At 27.9% G+C, this 22,550-nt stretch overlaps 1 protein-coding gene and 1 long non-coding RNA gene across 3 annotated transcripts in view; one reads left to right on the top strand and one right to left on the bottom strand.

The window, feature by feature from the left end:
• LOC107455723 (uncharacterized) overlaps positions 1 to 7,409 on the top strand; it is a 78,754-nt gene extending 71,345 nt beyond the window's left edge. Inside the window, exon 5 of the long non-coding RNA XR_001585621.3 lies at positions 6,921 to 7,409. This is a non-coding gene — a long non-coding RNA (uncharacterized lncRNA). The remainder of the gene's footprint in view (positions 1 to 6,920) is intronic.
• LOC107455721 (ras-related and estrogen-regulated growth inhibitor) overlaps positions 1 to 22,550 on the bottom strand; it is a 64,907-nt gene that overhangs the window by 37,637 nt on the left and 4,720 nt on the right. The window contains exons 2-3 of one of the 2 annotated variants that reach the window (XM_016073389.3): positions 10,548 to 10,826; positions 9,307 to 9,390 (exon numbers count right to left, since the gene is read on the bottom strand). The exons of the other annotated variant lie outside the window; for it this stretch is intronic. Of the exons in view, the coding sequence (XP_015928875.1) occupies positions 9,307 to 9,379 (73 nt within the window). The 5' untranslated portion in view covers positions 9,380 to 9,390; positions 10,548 to 10,826. The remainder of the gene's footprint in view (positions 1 to 9,306; positions 9,391 to 10,547; positions 10,827 to 22,550) is intronic. 2 annotated transcript variants of the gene reach the window in all.

Below are 22,550 nucleotides of genomic sequence, written 5' to 3'. Positions count from 1 at the left end.
ATTTAAAATAATTTAAATATATAGAGTCTGTTATCATGCTGTGAAATTTATATGTGATACAAAAATGGTGCACTCATTTCTTACTATAATTCTTAATATTCTACCGCTTTAAATTAGGTAGGAATCTAACTTTCAGGTTTTTAAATGTACATATTAATTAAGAATCTATTTCAAAAAGAAGAGACTGCATGAAAATTGCATTTTTTATATTTATTCAGCATAAAAAAATACTTATTTAGTTAATCGCATTTGGTTTCTACTTTATAAAGTAATGTGAAAAATCAATATTAAACGTCAGCTGAAAGATATTTTAAAAAAATTACTTTAAAAAAGAATAACATTTCATAGATAATCAACACGCTCATTCAAAGCAAAAAAGCTAAATCATGGGTGTTTATTTAATATGCCATTTGCAAATATTCGTGTAATTTAATAAATAAAATGCATAAAAAAGTTGTATACTTAAAATGCATATACAATTTTTAAAATTTCATATAGATATATTTATCAATATATTGATATTTCATATCAATAAATAAATATATTTGATCATTTGATATTACTATGTATTATATTTCGAATAAGCAATTTAAGCAAAATTATTCAGTTATTTTTTCACTAAAAAAAACCCCATGCCTCTTAATTTTTTTCTTAATATTCTAGTTTTTTGTCCTGAAACTATGTATGGAAAATGTTTCGCCAGTCTGCCAAATATTAAAGAAAATTATTTTGAAATATTCCATATGTTTATACTGGCCTTCATTTTCTTTCTGCAGAAATTATTATATTAAATTTTATTTCTAAAGAAGTATTCTTAAATTTTTTTGAAATTAAAAACTACTTAAATTTAATGACCTAAAATTCCATTATTAAATTTGTTTGAAAAAATCACATTTTATTCTTCCGGTGTGCCTTTTGACAACAGTCGTTGCCACTCCTTACTTGCTAATGCATTTGCTTGAGCCAATCAATATAATATTCAATTATTTCGTTCTTTTGAAGAATTAATTGAAATTGTGTCATACGTGTGTATCAATTGAAAAATATGCAGTTAAATAATACAAAGATATTTACGAAAGCTTGATAAACATGCAGAAATATTGTTAAAGGTCAGTGATTTTCAAAACATTTGTTATCAAACATGTGTTCAAAACATTTGTTTTGGAATAAATACGTTAAAACAAAAAGTATATAAATAAAAAGACGAATTAAAATTTTAAAAAAACTTTAAAAAAAACTAAAAATCTAAGAAGTTTAAAAAAAACTTAAAACTAACAAAAATTGAATTGCCTCCTCTTTAAAAAAGAAGAAATTGCGCGTCCTTTTCGGATATATTCAAAAAACACAAAAGCAACTAATGTTAATGCAACTAATTCGGGGGCAACCACACAATAATGTGTAAATCTAAAAGTGTATGTGTGTTACTTATGCTATTTGCCAATACCAGCAAGCATGCTTGAAATAAAGCGAATATTTAAAGCAGAAGGCGTGTTTCTTGTTTCTTCAGTGGCGGCATCTATAGTCAAGAATACGACTTCAGCCACACACACGTCACACCCCGTTTTACAGGGAAGACAATCATTCTCCATCCATTCATCCACTGATCGTAATTTTCACCTGAACCTGAGAACGATTCATCTCTAATTCAGTATTTCCTGAGATATTGATTTGTTATGGGAAATTGGAGGACTTTGTAACTCCTACAGATTTAACGAGCACCAGTCATCATTTAATACACGGGGATTCTTTTGCGAGCTGGATTCGAACTCCCACTCTCACGAACTTGAGCCCAACGTCCTACCAACCAGGCTATCCAGGATCAAAAAATCTAAACGTATCGCAGCTATGTGTAAAATTTTCTCATTTCTACTACTTGCATTGGTATATGCTTATACGAACCCAGTTAATTTTGACAAAGATATATTTATCAGGAAGTAAAACATATCAGTACGCACTTAATTACTGGATTTGCCGAAGCAAATTAATATTTACTCTGTATAAAAAAAAAGTAGTGTAAAAGTGGCACCATAACCAGTTGAGGAAGCATATTTTGGAAAAGTTGCCATAGACCACAAGTAAATTGCAGACACCAAAAAAAGTTTTTTACAATCCAAATCAAAAGAGTTTTTGTCGTTATATGAAGAAATTTATAAGTGGCCTAGCACCGACAGTCATATTCCAAAAAGATTTGAAAGATTGAATTAACACACCTATCCCTGAATCTGTAGTCTAAGACTTAAATCCTATCTTTATTTCATGTCTAAATGATGAAATATTAATATTTTCGATTCTTAAAAATTATGTATAGTATTCATTTAAAGGTTTCGTTCAAATGTCCAAAAACCAGTCCAAGTTTTAATTATTTCTTTCATTAAAAAAATTAATTGATGTTATCGCATAGTTGCAATAGAATATTTTGTAACCAGCCATGCTTTAATATAAAAACAAGATTTATTTTCTGATATTTAACCATTCAGTTCCTTGTTTATCCTGTTAAAGTAGTTTTGTTGGAGATGACTGATCTTCGAACTCATTGGATTCTATGGAGAATTTATTAGAAATAATTTACCGTTATCTATTTCCTATAAACCATACTTTACCGTTATCCATTTCCTATAAACTATGACAGATTAAAGAGATTATATATATGACCACCAATGTACATAAATATAAGCGAACTTGAGATAAAAAGTTTCGGTCCTCTTAAGGTCTATTGGANTGCTGCGAATTTCATTTGATTCTGATGATTCCTTCATGGTGTTGCATTTTCTACAAACAGCAGTTTATATTAAATCATTGTGTAAAAATAATTTCTTCTGTTTACTTCGTATTTTAAACAAATGTAATTAAGAACTTTTAAACCATTACCTTAATGAAGAGAAAAATTATTTAAATAACGTAAATTCTTTTATATCCCTTCATACAAACATCTTTTAAAAAGACGATAATTTTTCACAGTTTGATTGATTAGTAACAGAGTGAAAAAAAAATTTCACTTTATATTTTAAAATCATTTTTCAGTCCATTTCTTCCTGAAGATTATCAAAATTTTGATTTAAATAAGAGAAGAATAAATTACAATGAATTGTAAATACTTGTCAACGAAATATTTATTGAACATAGAATAGTGTATTCAATATTAAAAGATCAAGAGAAAAACTAAAGAGCATTTCTAAATCAGTAATTAAGAATTGTATTATTTTTTTAAATATTATAGAAAAATCTTAAAACATATTTATACAGTTTAAGTGCTGTTCAAAATATATTTTTCCACACTGATAAGCGAACTATTGAATAGCAGGTATTTTATTGAAGTCTCACTAGAGCTGCACAATGGGCTATTGGCGACGGTCTGGAATACATCCCCGAGGATGATCCGAAAACCTGCCATCACAATTTTGATTCTCTGCAGAGTGGATGGTTCCTTCGCTTTGGTAGCCCGACGACCTGCGCGCGAACACTTTATGGTATAACCTATGCCGCACATCCTCGCTCCCTACATAGACTGATTAAAGTGGTCAGCCAAACACTTACTGACCGCAGCCAGTGATGCTTGCCTGCTGTGTTCTACTAGGCACCGTGTCTTAACGATCAGTCAGAACACGATTGAAAGGATGCAAGCTAAATTTAATGACCAATTCCAGTTGTTAGAACGCATAAAAAGTACTGTTTTTTCTTCGTGTATTGAGAAGTGAAGACGCAATAAAATCAAGTAGAGCCTCTAAATCATTCGATATAGCTTAAAACTTTTCCTGTATCTAAGTAGAAACATATATGTCACCTTATCCTATTGACTTGGTGTCAAACATTTAGATCATCGATAAATTCTAGCTAATTTCTGGTATCCATATTAGGATAGTAAATTGTTTGTTACTGCTCTTCAATCATGTATGATTTTCAGTTGTGGAATTATATCTCAGTTTTCTGTAAACTAATTCCATTCTCTGAATTAGGATTTATTAATTTAGAATACGTCCACTATTTTATATTGTGCCTCAAAAATAACTTTTCTTATAATTATAGTTAGATAAAATGGCTGCTTTACACAAAGTGAACATCCTCCTAGTGTAGTGATCTACAGTGCTTTCCTACATCACTTTGGTGTAAAGTAGTTGATACCAATTTTGGAGATACACTGAAATGCTTTAGAGTAAAAAAGCTAGTGTAATACTTATCTGATATCTACTTTGAGCAACTCTAAAAAATATGTGAATCATTACTTTAAGTTGATACCGAATCGAGCGTGCATTCATTCCTATTTCAAAGGGTAGCTCAACACAAATAATTAACAAAGGTTATGCCATTCATGATTGGCAACAAGCCGGAGGATGTATTGTTTTTGAGTGCAACGTAAATTTTAGAAATTGTGGTTATATTTGTGTTAGAAGTCATAAAATCGATGACTCCAGTCACACACAATGAGTGAGTTTAATTATTTCTAAAGATATGAACAAGATTGCGATCTACGATGGCGTACATCAAAGTCTGACTAGGCTTAACTATCAACCGCAGTACCTACGAGTGGGAAAGATTATAGTCATTTGACAAATTATTTCAACTCTTGTCGAACTGAGTTGACAAACTGATCATAATAAAGTTTCACTAAAATGGAACGTTTTTACAAGAAATAATTGCAATAGATATGAGAATTATAAACTCGAATCTCAATAACTGATTACTGACAATTCCGAGATTAGTTATTGTCCAGGTATTATGTATGAATTCTTCACCTTTTTTGCAAAAAAGAAGAAAAAAAATGCAACTTTTCTTGACTATTCCTTGCTTTTTAGAGTCAAAATTCCCCATACAATTCCAGATTTTCTGCGTAAAATAGTAGCCACAATAATAATTGTAGTTTCCAAAGTAGTTGCTGTGTAAAATGGCAGGAGCCTCGTGTGAAGTAATTGCTACTATTTTTAATGTTAATACTGTTAAGTTCATTATAATGCATAGTTTAATTATTAAAGAATGGAAACACAAAAATCACGTGATATATCAACAACTGTTTCGCTCCTTTGAGAGAAAAATTGTCTATAATTAATAGCAATTAACACTTGAACTAATCAGATCGTTTGCATTTTATGACATTTCATTTACATTTGTAAACAAAATATAACGAAAATCAGAGAAATAGAATAGGACAATAATATGACTAAAATTTTTATAAATGGAATAAAATTAAAACATCATTTACGAAATCACCTTTATACAAAATTCAAACCTTGTACCATATGATGAAATATTAAATAAAATGCCATTTTAATGGAGGAAAGTGCAGTAAACACTATATCTTAGATACTTAATGTATTTAAGAGTCTGGTAATTTACTGGAAATTTTATTTATTAAAGAAAAATAAGTTATTATAATTAAGATTTATATTAACGCAAAAGTTTATTTAAAGCAATGACTGAATTTTCGACGAACAAAGCTTCGTAACGAATAATATTCTATTTTTGCACCTGTTGTGAGTGTAACAGTTATTGAAAACTATTATCTTTGCTCTCCGCGATTATTACAAAAATGTTGCAAAATGTCAAATGAATTAAGGCTATAGTTTTGTGAAAATGAATAGCATTTGTGATTTAATTTTTTTTCTCCAATGCTTGAAAAATACTTTTATATTTTAATATTTTATTTTCAGACTCTAAAAGTTACTCATTAAAATATGCAAAAATTGAGAAATATTCATTAATTTTAATGGTTGGCAAGAGGATCAAAAATATCGCAAAGTTGATGATTTTTAAAAGAAAAAAAAGTTAGTTCATTCTTTAAATATTTAATCTATTTGTCAGTTTCATAATCAAGATCATTCATATTATCAAGCTTGTATGTATAGTTTAAAAATTAAGGAATTATTTTGAGTTTCAGGTTTTTAAAATTGTGGCTTTTTATTTAGATATTTTAATTAGATTATTTTTATTAGATATTAGAACTAAAAAATTTCAAACTTGTTATTTTTTCAAAACAAATTTCTGATTGCTTTTCTAAGAAGTCAGCTTTATATAGCTAATAATTTCTTCTGACGAGAAGCTTTATATCAAAATAATTGCCGAGCAACTTGCCAATTTTTTTGCATCTTAAAAACATCTGAAATTTAATTCTTTCTTTATTTTCCATTTTTTTTAGATTTTATTTAAGCACTTATTCATTTCACCGGCGATAATGTGGTTAGAAAGACAAATTAAACTGTTTTATTTTAACAAATAAATAATAAAATGAATTATAAATAAAGAAACAATAGCTGAATTTACTTACTCCGGCGAAAGAACCTTTTTTTTATTTCTATTGATTCCGATAACAAAAACATTTACGCTGTAAATTATCACACCATCCACAGATCGTTTTTTCAAATTTTAATAATTATAATAAACTGGTCCGTTTTTTTGAAACCATTTTTAAGGAATAAAATACAGATCAAATAAACTTTTCTTTTCTATCCCCCTTTCAATATTCGAAAACAAATCAGGTGTCTAGACAGCGAAGAATGCGGTTTTATCTGGAGGGATATATCTTAATAAACATTTATTGTCATGAATTTGATTTTTTTTTCTTAGTTTCTTAGTTCTTTTTTTTTTCTTAGTTTATGTGTTAATTAAATTTTTTCTTAAGTTTTCATTTTAGCATTAGATAAATTTCAAACTTAATTTAAACATACATTTCTTGTATCTGCAAATTTTGCCATAAATTTGGGCAGGCATAATTTTTATAATCTGTACTTTATTTTATTTTGGTTTATGAAGCTGCAGATTGGTTCAGAAAATTCTGTTGATTTACAAACGTGCTTGAAAATTTAAATAAACAAATTTTTACACATTTTTTTAAATCAGTAATCAATAACTTTAATAAGTAAATTTTAAAGCAATTTTCATTAGATAATATATTATCTGTTTTACATTATTCGTACTTACAATTATTATAGGTGAAAAATGCTGCATCAGTAGTCAGCTATTCAGAGCATTTTAACGATTATGAAAGAAGTGGAAGAATTGCCTTCACCAAATCAAAGGATCCTATTTCTGGAATCTACTCCAAACCCCTCTCCTGCCATTATGGGACTGACCTTTCAACGCCAAAACATTAGGTGCATAACAAAGTTCTTAATACTCTCTGCCTGTATATTGACTGAAAATTGGGAGAGTTCAAATATGATTAGAATAAGTGAGACGATGTAATAATGAAATTTTTTTTTAAATAATTGGGAAGAAATTTCAAATTTATATTTGAGGGTCTTTTAATCCTATATTTTCATTCCTGCTAATCTATCATTAAAAATGTTTAACTGTCAGATTTTTCTTCTATTATAACATTAAATTATTCTTTTTAAATATTTTGTGTGCATTTGTGAAAGATGATATACCATGTTAATTTTTTTTTCTAGTTTGTTTGGTGAATAAATATTTCCAATGTTTCTGATGTATGTCATTATTTATAAAAGTGGTTCTAAATAAAAAATTATACACGTTTTATTAATCATCTTTATTAATTATAATACATTTTCTTTACTTAGGAATAAAAAATGCTTACATTTTTTTAATAACAAGATAAATTATACATTACACATCAAATTAAGTACAAATAAAATACGCATAAAATTAAGCATGAATAAAATAGACCTCAAATTAAATACAAATTAAATAAGCATTAAGTACAAATAGAATATACACCAAATTTAATTCATCGATTCATATTAACATGAAATATAGATAAATTTTAAGTTGTAAGTAGTGTAATCATACTATACATAACATACATAGCATGATTATAGGTCTTAGCAGTTAATCATTGCTCTTTTTCAATTGTGTGATATTTTTTAATGTGAATACTTTTGTACTTTTCATTAATAAATTTACATTGTTTTATTTGTTATGGAAGAATAACTATCACTATAGTTTCAAAAATACAGGTGCAAACCAAAAAATAAATGAAATATTTAATAAAAATATTTTCATATGGATTTAGAAAAATACACAGTTAAAAATTTGGTACTGTTAAGAACTCTTTCAAATAATGAACTAAAAAATGGAAACAATGAGATAAATATTTAAAAATTTTCTTAAACCTTGCAATTAAGATACAGATGCTCAAGTTTGTATTCTTGATTTTAAAAAAATTTATTAAAATATTTAAAGTTAAATATTTTACAATCTACTCTGCCAAAATTCTCTGTTAATAAAACTGAACTTAAATATTAACTTAATGCAAATCGTTCCTTGCCATGAAACTGCTCCAGGCCCATTAAATTATTCCATAAAACGATTTCGAATGTTTTTAGCTACTATAGTACCATTAGCTGGGCTTCTATGGAAGTTATGAAATATATTGTTTTTTTCGCATAATATTTCAGATTTTACAAATCTTCTATGTCTAAACTTGTTGGGAGAAGTATACAAATCTATGAACCATTACCTCAAAATATTATGGAGAGCACAGGTTGCCAATACAACTTTTATATGATGCGTCTGTATCTTTGCTTGGAAAACGAGAAGCTAAAAGGCCAAATGCATTTTCAATCCGAGCTCTTGATCAGCGGTAATTAAAAAGCCTGCGCTCAACACTTCCTGGATAGGGTTTCATAATGTTTATGTTGAAAGGAAAAGTATCATCTACCACAAAAACGTTCGTTTCTGAGTGTAATTCCGTTTCAGGAATTTTCAAAGAATTTCTTTAGTGTGCTTTTGTTCCACACGCCACCATCACTTATCCTGTCATTGGTTCCCACGTCAATATAAAATTTAGATTTTCATCCACCAATGCCAGCATAACAAGGCTAAAATGTTTTTTTATAATTCCAGTACTCGGAAGTGGTGCAATATTAATATACTTTCCGTCTAACGCGCCAATGTAGGAAATGTGTAGCAATTCATCATTCAAAGCATCTGCCGTGAACTACACGAACATTTAAATTTCTCCTGAAAATTAAATTTATCTTAAAGCAACCAGCAAGAAATTTATAAAAGTTGGATCTCTATTGATAGCTGAATAATTTAATGATCATTAAAAACTTTTGACAATTTTTACCGATTCAGAGTATACTTTACTGGTTCATATTTTCACTAAATATTCATTATTTCATTTTTTGTTTTAATGTTATTTTTTTTTTATATTTTAAGTCTAAACAGCATATACGTATCAAGCATAAACAAATTTTCTGCAAATTAATTCGAAAATTGTACTTTACCTGATTGACTTTTCAGATCAGTAATACTAATTATACGTTGAATAAGAATTAATTTTTAAAGTAATTTTTTTAACATTACTGAAAATAAATATTATCTTTCCGAACAAGCAACATTTTTTAATCTTACCTAAAGATTCTGCTACAGGGATCTTCATGACAGTATTTTGTTTTACTCTGAAAGACAGTGACAAACATTCCATTCTGAGGAATCCTGTAATAAATAAGAATTATGCAGACCAACTTCCATTAAGTAAATATTTTATATATATATAGTATACTCACGCTATCATGTTATATCAAAAAATACTTTTCCTCTTATTATATATTTACTTAATGTTAATTTCAATTCCTATGTCGAAGAGTTTCTTCTCCAAACCTTGTTATGACGAAATTTTTTCGAAATAGAAAATGAATTTTTTCGGAAAAATTGCAATGTTATTGTAAACTGATTCATTTCTATTTAAAGCTTAATTATTTTTGACTCTTAAAAATAAAATTATCATTGTTATATTTAGACCAGTATTAAACTACCATTCCGTACTTATTAGTAGTTATTCTCACGTTTCATGACTAATTTTTAGAGAAATATTTTACTATATATTTTTCAACTTTTTAGAACATATTTAGTTCTGAATTTTTTATCTCAAAAGATAAAAATTTCGTCGGCGTCCCTTTGAAATATCGATAGTACTATATATATAAATTTTGAGTGATAATTAATGAAAAGATTTCGAATGTTCAGTTATTGAAAACTATTCATGGTAAACAATCGCTTTTATTTAAAAAGGCTAACAGTTTAAGAAGTTTTATCAAAGACGTTTTTATAACGAAAATAATTAAAATATGTTCTATTCATTTATGAAGTACATTATTCATTTTAAACAACTATACTTAAAAATTATGAATGCAGCGGATAGAACATTGCTTTAGCTGAAATGGAATAGTTCATATTGCAAATTGTTACTGCCAAGTCAAAATTTGATATACTTACAAAATACTAAAATACTAACTAAAATTTACCCTTTTACATTTATTGCATTAGCCTAAATTATATTCTATGAACATATAAATTATAACCAGAAATTTAAATTTAATAAATTATACATTAATTTTTATTTTATTTAATTTTACTCAAATTTTAAATTAAAATCATAAATAATAAATACTTAAAAACAATTCAAGTACTATTCTTTAAATATAATTGTTTTCTTCTTTTAAAATGTAACAAAGTTTTCACTTACAACCTAAAGAATTTATAGATTACAAGCGTTGAAATAATAAGGAATATTCTATGCATTAAATAAAAGCCTAATGTTCTGAAAAGCAAAATTTGTGATAATAGTAAATTAAACAATTCATAAAACTTACTTCTAATGCTTATAAGATTTTCATAGCATCCATCTGACCAAATGATTCTGCATTTCCATTCTCCATAGTTGACATCAATATTAAAGGATTATCAGGAAATAGACGAGAATATCTAAAGTCTTCGCAAGAACAAAAAACGGCTACGAGCAACTGTTCGGGCAATTAAGCAACCCTATCGGCAACTGCCTTTAGAGTTGAGGATCGAGTTCGCTTTTGGTAGCTCATATTTTTCTCTTGTGTGATATCCGTATCAGAAATTTGATGGAAACCCGTAAAAAGCTGGAAAGTTGAGGAAAATAATATATGAATTTTCTTACATACAAAACTTCCTGACAGTGCGATAACACACTATCTTGCTTATATGGGTCATTCTCACGAAAACTGTCATTTTTCAGTTCATAAAATCCCAAAAAAGTAAAGTGAATAAAAAGCTCTGAAACTTTTTATATTAATAGAAATATGTAATGACATTATAAAGAAAGTATATATCCTATAAATTATACTTAATATTTAAATTAATTAATTTTTTAAATAATTAATTTATAATTAATTAATTTATAATAATTAATAATTAATTAATTAATTTAATAAATAAATTAATTAATTTAATAAATTAATTTATTAATTTTTTAATTTATTTTTCAAATTAATTAATAAGTAAATTAATTATTTTCACTATTTAAAAAGTGAGGGAATGACACTAATAGTGAGGGAATGATATTTTATTTTAATACATGTTTTTATCTAAGTTACATCTACCTAAAGTTTGAAAATGATAACATACTAAGTATATCTAATATTTATTATAATTTAGTCTTATATATTTAATAGTTTTTACAGGTTTGGGAAATAAAATTGGCTGGCACGATTGAACAAAAAAAAATTTAATAATATACTCATCTTGAATCATTCCCTCACTTCAGCGTCATTCCCTCACTTTATACACTAGTGAGGGAATGACGAATTCAATAAAATTTAAAAATAACAGTTAGGCCTAATTAATTTCTGAAGTCAATCACATACAATTATATTCATACAAGAAAGCAACATATAATTATCCACTTTCTCGATGAAGTTGTATTTTATTTTACTCTAAAAAATGACATGAGGGAATGACAAATGTAAAAAATTTTACCTGGTTTGATTCATTCAAATTTATTCCACAGCAAAGCTTCTTTAAGTTGAAGATGGAAACATACTGCAATTTTGTTCTATGATGCCAGTTGTTAACTTCTGAAGTTTTTATTAAAATATTTTTATTCTAAGAAGATTGCAGGTGATAAGAACATTGTTGTGAGGGAATGACGCGAAACACTGGGGACAAAGTTTAAAATAGTGCTGTGTTAATATTTTTATCAGAAATTAAATTTAAAATTGATTTTCTGAATTCTATATTTCAGTATTCTGAAATAAAAAACACGAATTTGTAAAAAAAAAATTTTTATTTCAGAAACAATTTTTTTCTTTTTTTAAATCAGCAGTGGGGACAAGTGAGGGAATGACATATTGGTATATTTTAATTACCTAAAATAAATAAAAAATAAAAATTGATAATTTTATTTTTATTCTTTTGTTAGCTTGCATTCTGAAGGACACTTTCCCTGAATTTTTTTTCTTCGTAAGCTGTAAAACAAACATAAAATATACTGGGGACATGAAAATGACTGTTTTTGTGAGAATGACCCATATATTATAACTGTTAAATGGTTATTTTATTTGCATTATATAAACCTATATTCAAGCAGAATTTTTATGCTGAAAATAATATACCTTAACAAAGTTTTCTAAATTCTTAGTGTAAGATGCCATAAGAATTTCATTTGCTTGCAGTCAGATGGAAAAAGTAGACATTTCAAGCGCTCAAATAAAGGCGCTCATTCTCAAGAGGCTAATAAGGAAAACAAGCATGTTTGAAACAGGAAATACACTGACTTAAAAAAAAATCCCAACTTGTGCCAGATAAATTTGGCGGGCTTGTTTCTACAACTAAAATATGATGTCTATTTAAATTTCGCAATGGGCGCATAAGTTTGGTAGTGCCACTGTGAACATTCAAATCAAGGTTGCTTTAAATACGTGTTCTACTTGTTCTACTGTTCGTAAGCGTTATTTTTCGTTCATTTTTGGCATACTTGAGTTGATGTAAGTCAAGAATGCCTGTAAGAAGATGAAGAAACAGCTCACTGACTTTTAACGTGGTCGTGTGATAGGGCATTGTGAGGGTGGATTTTCCTTCCGCGATATTGTGGAGAAATTTATCCATTGTACATGATTGTTGGCAGCAGTAGTCATGGGAAGGTACTGATTAAGAAGATCAGGTTCTGAGCGAGCACTATTCAGAGGTGATGAAATCCAACAAAAAACTTTGCAAATAAAGTCAAATCAGGGCAGGTATGAATGAAACAGTGTTCCACAGCATCAAGATGAGTTGCCAAATCAACGAGAGCCTATTGTCATGGTTTACCAAAGTGGCTCTGCTAAAGTGGTTTTTCTTTTCTCAACTTTATTTTCATTTTTGCGTTTGATATATTTTCATCATTTACGTGAAGCGAGGCATGAAAATAGGTACTTACTTTTGAAAAACATTTTTTCGAAAGCAAATGAAGTTTTTATTTGACTATTATCAATATTTAAAGAGAAAATTAAGGATAGAGTATTTTTAAGTATTATACAGAGCGAAAAAAAGCTATCTCCCTGAATAACTTTCTTTCAGGGTGGCCACTCAAATCAGATTTCAAATTTCCCTGATATTTCCAGGTTTTCCAGGTAAAAATTTTAAAATTTCCAGGTCCGTGTTTTTTTGCTTATAAAGTGTAGGACATGTACAAGAAAAGTGTCGTTATTATAAAATATTTAATTCAACAAGTCATTTTTTTTAACATATCTTGAAAAAAAAAATTTTTTGACAAGAATTTGTTTTTTAATGTTTTGGTACAACATTAATTTTTAAAAAATTAAGACGTGGAGAAAATAATATGTTTAGCTTGCAGAATATATTGTTTTTATTGAATAATTTTAATTGTTTTTATTGAATTTAATGTGTTACTTTAAGTAGTATTTGCTCAAAGTGTACCTACAAAATGGCAAAAACAGAATGACCAATAAAACCTTGTTTAAGTATTGTTTAATATATTTTCATTAAGTAAAGGAAAACCGTTTCAGGTGATTATATATCAATAAATTTTTATATTTACTGTGGCTCCCATAAGTGTTCCCTCATTTATAACTTTGATTGAAATAGGAAATAAAAATTCATTTATTAAAATGAATACTTAACAATGGGTATTTGATAATAAGAGTAATCTATTATTATCAAAACTGCATGGAATATTTTAAAAACAAAGCAAAAGTTAATTTTTAAGATATCAATAATCAAATAGTAACAAAAATTTTACCCCACGAAAGCCATCGGACAGTTAAATGTTTTCGGATTTCAGAATTATCTTCAATTGCTTTATTTTTATTTAATTATTATTCATTTAATTTTTTATTTATTTTTTTGCAATTTAGTATCAAACTTATGATAGCAAAATTATATTTTAATTTTTGCGTACTAACTCCGTAATATTTTATTATTTAAAAACGGCTCGTGGTCTTAATAAAACAATAGACAAAATTTGATTATTTGTCATCATAAGAGGTATGCACTATGCAATACGTGATAAAATGCATAAAAGGAGGACTTCATATCAGAGATTAAAATTATAAAATTTGTGGAAAAATTCATAAATTCGCAGTAGAGTGTTGCAAAAATTTCTGTAAAATTTTTTTAAAAATATTCCGAACAAATTTCTCCCGACAAAAAAAAATTACTTTATATTTACTGGCTTATAAAAGCTATAGTAGATGAGAAAGGAAACTACTAAATTTTAATTTAATGAAAAATTAGAATATTTACTAAGACAGAGTTTTTGTTTTTTCTTTGAAAGTGTACAATGGCTTTTGTGGGCTAAAGTTTTTGTCACTTTTTGATGATTGATTTCTTCAAAATAAACTTTTCCTTCGTTTTTAAAATATTCCATACAGTTTTGTTAAGATTAGAATACATTTTTTATTTTTAAATATCCATTCTGAAATATTCATTTTAATTAATGGATAGTCTTATTTCATTGAAAGTCATAAGTGTACCAACACTTTTGTGAGTCACTGTAATTACACTTCAATATAAAGCTGTACTGTATACTACATTATACTGTATTTTATCTTACCAGTGTTTTAATAAAATTCATTGATAACATTTTCTTTAAACCAATATATCAAGACAAATTTTTAAATAATGTTGTTCTGAATTAGCATTTTTATTTTCAGAGATTCAAAATACAAAAATAAATGCCACAAATGCAAAATTGTGTAATTTTTTGTTCTATACTCTAAAGAAAAGAAAAGAAAAATTCCTTAAATTTCATACTTTTTTGATTTTTTTCCTTATTTGAAATTAAAACATTTAAAGAATTCCAATCTAAACACACAGTTTTTTAGTTTAGTATAGTTAATTGTTTTTGTTTTAACAACAAGAATCTTGTACAGCGCAGAACAAAACACATAAGTTTCGTTTGCCTACTTCCGACTAAACACGTACGAATAAAAAAAAATTATATTTTATGTTTATACATAATTTTTTATGATTCCTATACATTCCTTAGTCTTTGTCAGCTTTTTACTGATAACTATATAATTCAAATTTTGAATTAAAAATCAAATATTTATCAACAAGCAGTAAAATTAAATATTAATATATAGTTAGTTCTAAAAAAATACTTCTCTTTTAAATTAAAATATATCATAAAAGGTAAAAATGAAATAGAAAAAATTAGCATTAATGCAACAATTTGTAGACAAACATTGATGTTAGCAATTGTAAAAAAACTGATTTGTTGGTTTGGTGAAAAAAAATAATTTACAGATTTCTTTGAATGGGAGTACAAAAGCTTTCAGAGAAAGAGTGCAATATAAAATCTATTATTAATTATACCCTACTAATCTTTGGATATTTTTATGAAGTTGAAGTGCAAAGACATTTTGACTCATTTTGTCAAAGTAGAAAAAAATTACCACTAAAGCATCGAAGCAAACTTGAGCCATAAATGGCTCAAGTTTGCCCACGGACTGAATTTAAAAATAGAAGCAAATATCCTAACCCCTTCTTCCACGTCCACCACAATCTTTGCGTTTCCTAAATTGCGCAGTCGCATAGTCTCCATAGAGATCAAAGATTTCTACATTTGTTTAGCAACTATGGGAGAATTTTATTCGGCATTCTGGTATAATGGAGCAAATTTTGATGCAAGCAAAGTATAGTTAAGTTGATAACATTTTAACTGCTTGGAGACACATTTCCGTCTAAAAAATGTGGGTATAATGGATGAAATAATTTAAATTAAGAAAATTAGTAAATAATTTAAATTAGTGAAATTAAAAAAATATCTAAGAAAAAAATTTCCAGCTTTTCTTTAAAATTCCCTGATTTTTCCAGGTTTTTATCCAAATTTCCCTGATTTTTTCAAGTTTTTTTCCAGTATTAAAAAATTCCCTGATAATTCCAGGTTTTCAAGGTTTTCCAGGTGGGTGGCCACCCTGTTCTTTCTAATGATCGGAATTTCACATACTAAGTGTCAATCTTAATGGTTTCTGGGGATGACTTCAAACATTCTAATTAGTGCTAACTATTAATTAAGTTACGAAATCAGACACAAAAACGCACTTTTTCTAAATAAACATTTTTTCCATATTTGGATTCTTGACCTTCAAAACAGGGGGGCAGATAGAAGTTCGAAAAGATTGGATCATAAATTGGAGGGATAATAAGTTACATATATTTGGCGATAGTCCCAAAAAACGACCAAGCAAAGTCGCCGCCATGAATGAATATTTTAAGATAACCCATAGACTAATTCAAGAGAGGAATACCAATTTTACTCCATTGCTAAGCAACTAAGTTCAGACAATTGAAAAAATTGAAATAATGTTCTGTGATTGCTCGGAGAGGTTTATTTATTAATAGTTAATGGAAAATATCGTGAAGTTTCTCAAGCAATACACAATTTTTCAGCGGATTTCGGACAAAAAACTAAGATTTTTTTCTTTTTAATCTCCCTTGAAAAGAAAATTTGAATCTATAAATTTTTTCTGATTCTCTGAGCTTTTAAAATTTGAATCTATGAACTTTTTTCCTGAAATTATTCCTGTTTTTTACGTTGTTTTTACTTCCTTTATACGAAGATTTCATAATAAAATCAAATTTACATAACTTACTTTATTATTGACTATATACAAAAGTAAATAAATAATTTCTTTGTTCAATCTTAGAGAAAAGGGTGCACTTATTTATTATGATCAGTCCATTTTGCGCTGCTTAATTTTAACATAGAAAATATTTTTAAATTCTTATCAGCTGACTGGTTATAGTTCTGAGACTCGGAAGAAAATTTAGCAATTACTTACAGCGAGTGTTAATTTAAAGGAAAACTTTTAAGTACCAATAAAAGTTGAACAAAAAAGTTTATCTGAAAAAAATCTATGTTTTAGCATAAAGAAAGAGTAAAAAATCTGATGAAATAATTAGTTGAATAATTCTGCGAATCACACGTGGCCAAGTAATTAAAAATTTAATTTCAAATTAAAGATGTTAGGACAACATAAGATACTGAGATATTTTAAGACGATTTTGACGTATTCGGCAGCTCTTAGTGTTTTTTTATAGTCCTTACAATGACGTATAAAACATTTTAGATTACGTTGAAGTTACAAGTAACGAAAAGACAATCTTCGTATTTCTAAGAAACAGTATGTTTAGCAAATAGTAAGCTGTTTTGCATTGAATAATTTTAAACAGCAGGATAATTTAATTTCTTCACAAGATTTAATTCTCAGCTAGCAGGCAATAATTCTAAATTTTCTTTTAATTAGAACTTGGCAATAATTTAAGAAGGAATTTTACTTTAAAGGAAAACCTAAATTGAAGTACTTAAAAAATTTATTAGTATATTGAAGAAAAAATATAACGAATAAGATTTTTAAAATTGCTAAAATTTAATTAAATAGTTGGTAAAATAGTTCTGCGAAACAAGCGGGGACATATAAATAAAAAAAATAATATTTTAAGACTAAGACGATATATAAGATATGTTGAGAAATTTTAAGATGCTTAAAAATGTTGACTACGTATTCGTATTATTATAAAATATATATTAAAAATATTGATAAATATCCCTAACATTCCTGAAATTGATATTCCAAATCTATGCATACGTATGTATAGTATTGAATTGCAACAATTATTGAGAAACCGAAATAAAAATAAAATATAATCACATTCTATCGAAAACAGGCTATTACAAAATCCGACATACGTTGAAAATTTAAATTTTACTATGGTGCAAGAAACCCGAGAAACCGAATGTAAAGGAGAGCGAAAACTTTTGATTTACTTGTTAGTAAAAATATTGGACATTGTTATAAAATTGAAAAATATACTGCTGCTAGAAGTATAAACAGAACAGCTGTTACTAAACTCATAAATAAAATTGAAACTATGTTAGTTAATACTGACTTAAAGGTTGAGGACATTGATTGTTTAGATTTATTATCTGAAAAAGACTTTAATGAACTGAATACAAAAATCTTTGATTTAACGAAAACCGAAGATTTGGAAAAGGAATTAACTTCCGTCGAAAATTATAAAGAGAAAATATTACTGTGTAAGAATAAATTAAATATAGCTAAAACAAAACTAACCTCTACGCAATTGGTATCTAATAACGCCTCATCCATAAACATTAATAACGAAACGAAATCCAATAACATTAAATTGTCCCACTTAATAATTGAACAGTTTGATGGTGGTATAATTAAATGGCCTGAATTTCGGGCAAGATTTAAGATTTCCATTCATGAAAATAATTCATTGTCTGAAATAGAAAAACTCGTATTTAACCAGATGGCGAAAAAGTGATCGATGGTTTATTGACTACTGATGAAAATTTTGACTCAGCAATTGAAATATTAGAAGAAAAGTTCGGGCGTAAGGATTTGATTATAGACAGACATATGTCTACGCTGTTGCCTATGGCGCCATGTCGCAGTTCTAGAGATGTGAATTTGAATTCGATGAGGAATATTTATGATATTTGAGATTTACAAATTAATTCATTGAAAAACCTTGGTATTGAACCAGATATCTATGGAACACTTTTGTTTCCGATTTTGATCAAGGCACTTCCGAATGATATTTTATTATTTACGCGAAATCACAGTTCGGATAAAAATAAAATCAGCGATTTATTAACATTTTTGAAAACAGAAGTTGAATCACTTGAGCGAGTATAGCTTTTGTCGGAAACGCAATGTGAAAATAATAAAATAAAATAAAAATTTGAACAGCAAGAACATAAGTTGAATAAATTTAATCGTTCTCTTGATAATAAAGATAAAAGACAAAGTATTGCCATTTTGAATGCTACGACTGAGAAATTTTGTATTTCTTGTGAAAAATTAGGAAATCATGTATCTGATAATTGCAAGTACTATAATTTAAATCAAAAGCAAAATTTGTTAAAACAGAAAGGAAGATGTTTTTCTTGCTACATTCAAATGTAGAATGTACTAATTGCCATAGTAAAAAACGTAGAAAGGGTTTATGTGATAAAATTGATTCTACAGACAATAATAATTTCCAAACTAGCGTTATTGATACAAATACTGTTGTTACTTCTGTCATTATTGTTCTTAAAAATGAAACAAACGATAAAACTATTTTTATGTCAACATTTAAAGCTGTTGTTGTTACCCCTAATGAGAACCCAGTTCGATGTTTATTAGATTCAGGCAGTGAAAGAACATTTATTCATGGACAAGTTTGCAGTAATTTAAATTTACGCATAGTTGGAAAAGAAACTATTAACATACATTTGGCAGCACTGATTCAATTAACTATGTTAGATCTAAATTTCGATTTAATTTGTGTAACGTTGATGATACGAAAAAATTTGGATTGATGCTTTAGAATCACCCGAAATATGTGGTGCATTCATTGAAGCTTCTAGTAAAGAATTCATTAAGCAAATTGATTCTTTAAACATTAAACTTTCAGACTGTGATGATCATCCACAAAAAATAGATATTTTAATAGTTAATAACTTTTTACGTTTAATAACTTTTGGAAAATAGTGACTGGAAAAACGAAACGCTTAAGTAGTTCTATAATGTTAATAGAAACTCATATGGGATGGGCTGTTCGGGGTCCGGTTTCTCAAACCCTCTTAATAAATGAATCAACACCAGTTAATGTTTTGAATGCCATTATTTGTAAGGACATGGAAGATGATAATTGAACACCAAATTAGATTAAATCCCTTTGGGAACTGGAATCGATCGGCATAAGGGATGAAACTTCTAATAAAAGTATTTCCAATAATGAAACCTATCAAAATTTAAGGTCAAATTTAAACATTAAAGATAACAGGTATGAAGTTCCTTGGAAACACGATAGTGTTAATTTGAATCACAATTATTTTAATGCTGAAAAAAGATTACGTTCCTTGATTAGTAGATGCATTAAAGATCCCCACTTGTACTCAGATTATAATGAAGTTATAGAAGAATATTTAAGATTAGGAATTGTTGAAACTGTCGCTGATAAAACTGAGAAACCTATCTACTACTTGCCCCATCATCCTGTGATTCGAAAGGATAACTAAGAATTGTTTTGACACTTCGTCACATCCTCAGAAATCCCCATCATTAAAGTGTTGTTAAACATAATTTTTCAATTAAGTAATTTGAAGCATGTAGGAATCATTCGTATCCTACATTTAAATGTGAGCTTTATTTGCTCTAATTTCTTCGCTAATCTAAAAGTTTTTTCCAACAGTCATTAGTACGCTTTTCCACGGGGTTTTAAAAATTGTGATATTTTTTAACCAATGCTATAAAATTCTGCGTTTTAATCCTAACCTTTGGCGCCATTTATTTAAACCATCGTCAGTTTATTTTTCAGTCTATTTTTTGGTACTTGTTGCTTTAAAAAAAAATTCGATATTTTTAATATAATATTACTACGAAACAAGCAATTCGAATATGTGCTTTTTAACTGTTATTGAACTTCATTTCTAATCTTTTGTATCTAAAAAAAAGGGCTTAAAAACCGGTTCTATAGACCCGAAACTATAGTATGTCCACTTCTAAGCTTTTCTTTGTGCTTTATTCAACCACACTATTTTGACTAACCACAATCATTACGAATCTAGATTTTCCAATCAGCGGCTTTTATCGATTTCATCAGTTTGTCATTTCCTTAAAAAAGAGAAAACTTTTTTTCAGTTTAGGTAACATATTTTAGAAGAAATAAAAGGTTGCATTATAATTGCAGCCAGGAAGAAAATCTCGAAAGGCCGCTGGATTATAAATTAGCTTCCTGGTCTTCCAGACCCTCAGTCGATGAATTTTAAACTGTAAAGACTTCCTGTCAACGTAACGCTGTTATAAATTTATATCATATCTTATAAAAACAACTGCTGATATTTTCAGTTATTTATATAAATTAACGATATCAATTTATTTGTATCCATTAGTTTATTCTTTTTTGCTGCACTTTTTTTTTTAATAAAATGTAGTTCTCCACAATAGGAGTCCCGCAATAGACTGATCGTAAGACGATTCCTAATAGATTACCGTAGTCTAGCATCACTGGTAGAGGACAGTGATTGGGTGGGTGACCACTTTGATCAGACGACGAAGAGACAGATTGTGATCCTCGTTAAACTGTTCTGTAGAAAAGTGCTAGGTCGTCGGACTAGAGAGAGCTATCCTCTCTGCGAATCAAAATTGTGATATCGCGTCATCTTCGGACTACCCATACCGTCACTAATAACCCATTCAGCAGCTCTAGTGAGACATAAACATCATATCTTGATTTTCAGCAATATTGCCACATAAATGTCTTAACAAATAAAGCGTTAACAATACAAAACATTCATTTCTTCAGACGACGCAGTTCGTCTTTATTTATATTTTGTCCATCGCTGTAGATTTCAATAAACCTGTACAGTGATGAGAATAAATTTTTTCACCAATTCTTAATTTGCTAAAGCTTTCAAAAGATCTTCAAACCTCCCTGAATCATTTGACTCATAAAATTATAAACTTTCGATAGGGATCATTAAATATATATTTTTTTCTAATATTAAGTTATCTTTGAAAAATATTGTAGTTGAAACGAGTGGTGTTTAGCTTATAAACTGAGGTATAGTAACACACATTCTTTTTTTTCAGTTCATGAAATAATAAAATGCTGAAAATTATAGCTTACTTAGAAATTATGACAAAAAGTCGGGGGAAATTATAATAAAATGCATTGTTAGCGGAAAAAAAAATTATAATTTAATGCGTTTAAAGTAAAGTAATGTTTGTATTTGGAAAATATTTGGTATAAGTAGTATAAGTCTACACGAAAAATAAAAAATAAAATACGCAATTTATTTTTTTTTTGTTTTTACGAACGAGTTTCCTTGGAAAAGCTTCCAGCAAACATTGATGAAAATACGATCTGAAGGATTAAATTTGGATTTGAAATTCGTAATATCGATTAAGACAATTGATTAGAAATACACAAAAGGAATATCAGCAAATAAGTTCATGAACAGCACACACGATTAACAAATCAACCTGCAATTCAGTGTAACAAATTAACAAGAAAAAAAATTCCAGACTGCTTAGCGAGGCAAAAATGCCAACTTACTCCGGACAGCAAATAAATATTTCTGAGTGGTAGTTAATTAACGTGTAATAATTCTTGGTTTAATTAATTCAATTTATTAGGTTTTTATCCACCACTATTTCTAAATATTTCGAAGGGCTATTTGATTCACCACTTTATTTCAGTGAAGTCTTGCGATACTGTTAAAAGAGTATGCTGTTGTTGTTAATTTACGTCGCACTAGAGCTGCACAATGGGCTATTGGCGACGGTCTGGGAAACATCCCTGATGATGAGCTTCTCACGAATCCT

This window comes from Parasteatoda tepidariorum, chromosome X1, assembly GCF_043381705.1.
Source record: "Parasteatoda tepidariorum isolate YZ-2023 chromosome X1, CAS_Ptep_4.0, whole genome shotgun sequence".
Classification (NCBI taxonomy): domain Eukaryota; kingdom Metazoa; phylum Arthropoda; class Arachnida; order Araneae; family Theridiidae; genus Parasteatoda; species Parasteatoda tepidariorum.
The sequence above is the reverse complement of the archived record's forward strand: the minus strand, read 5'-3'. Positions and strand labels throughout refer to the sequence as shown.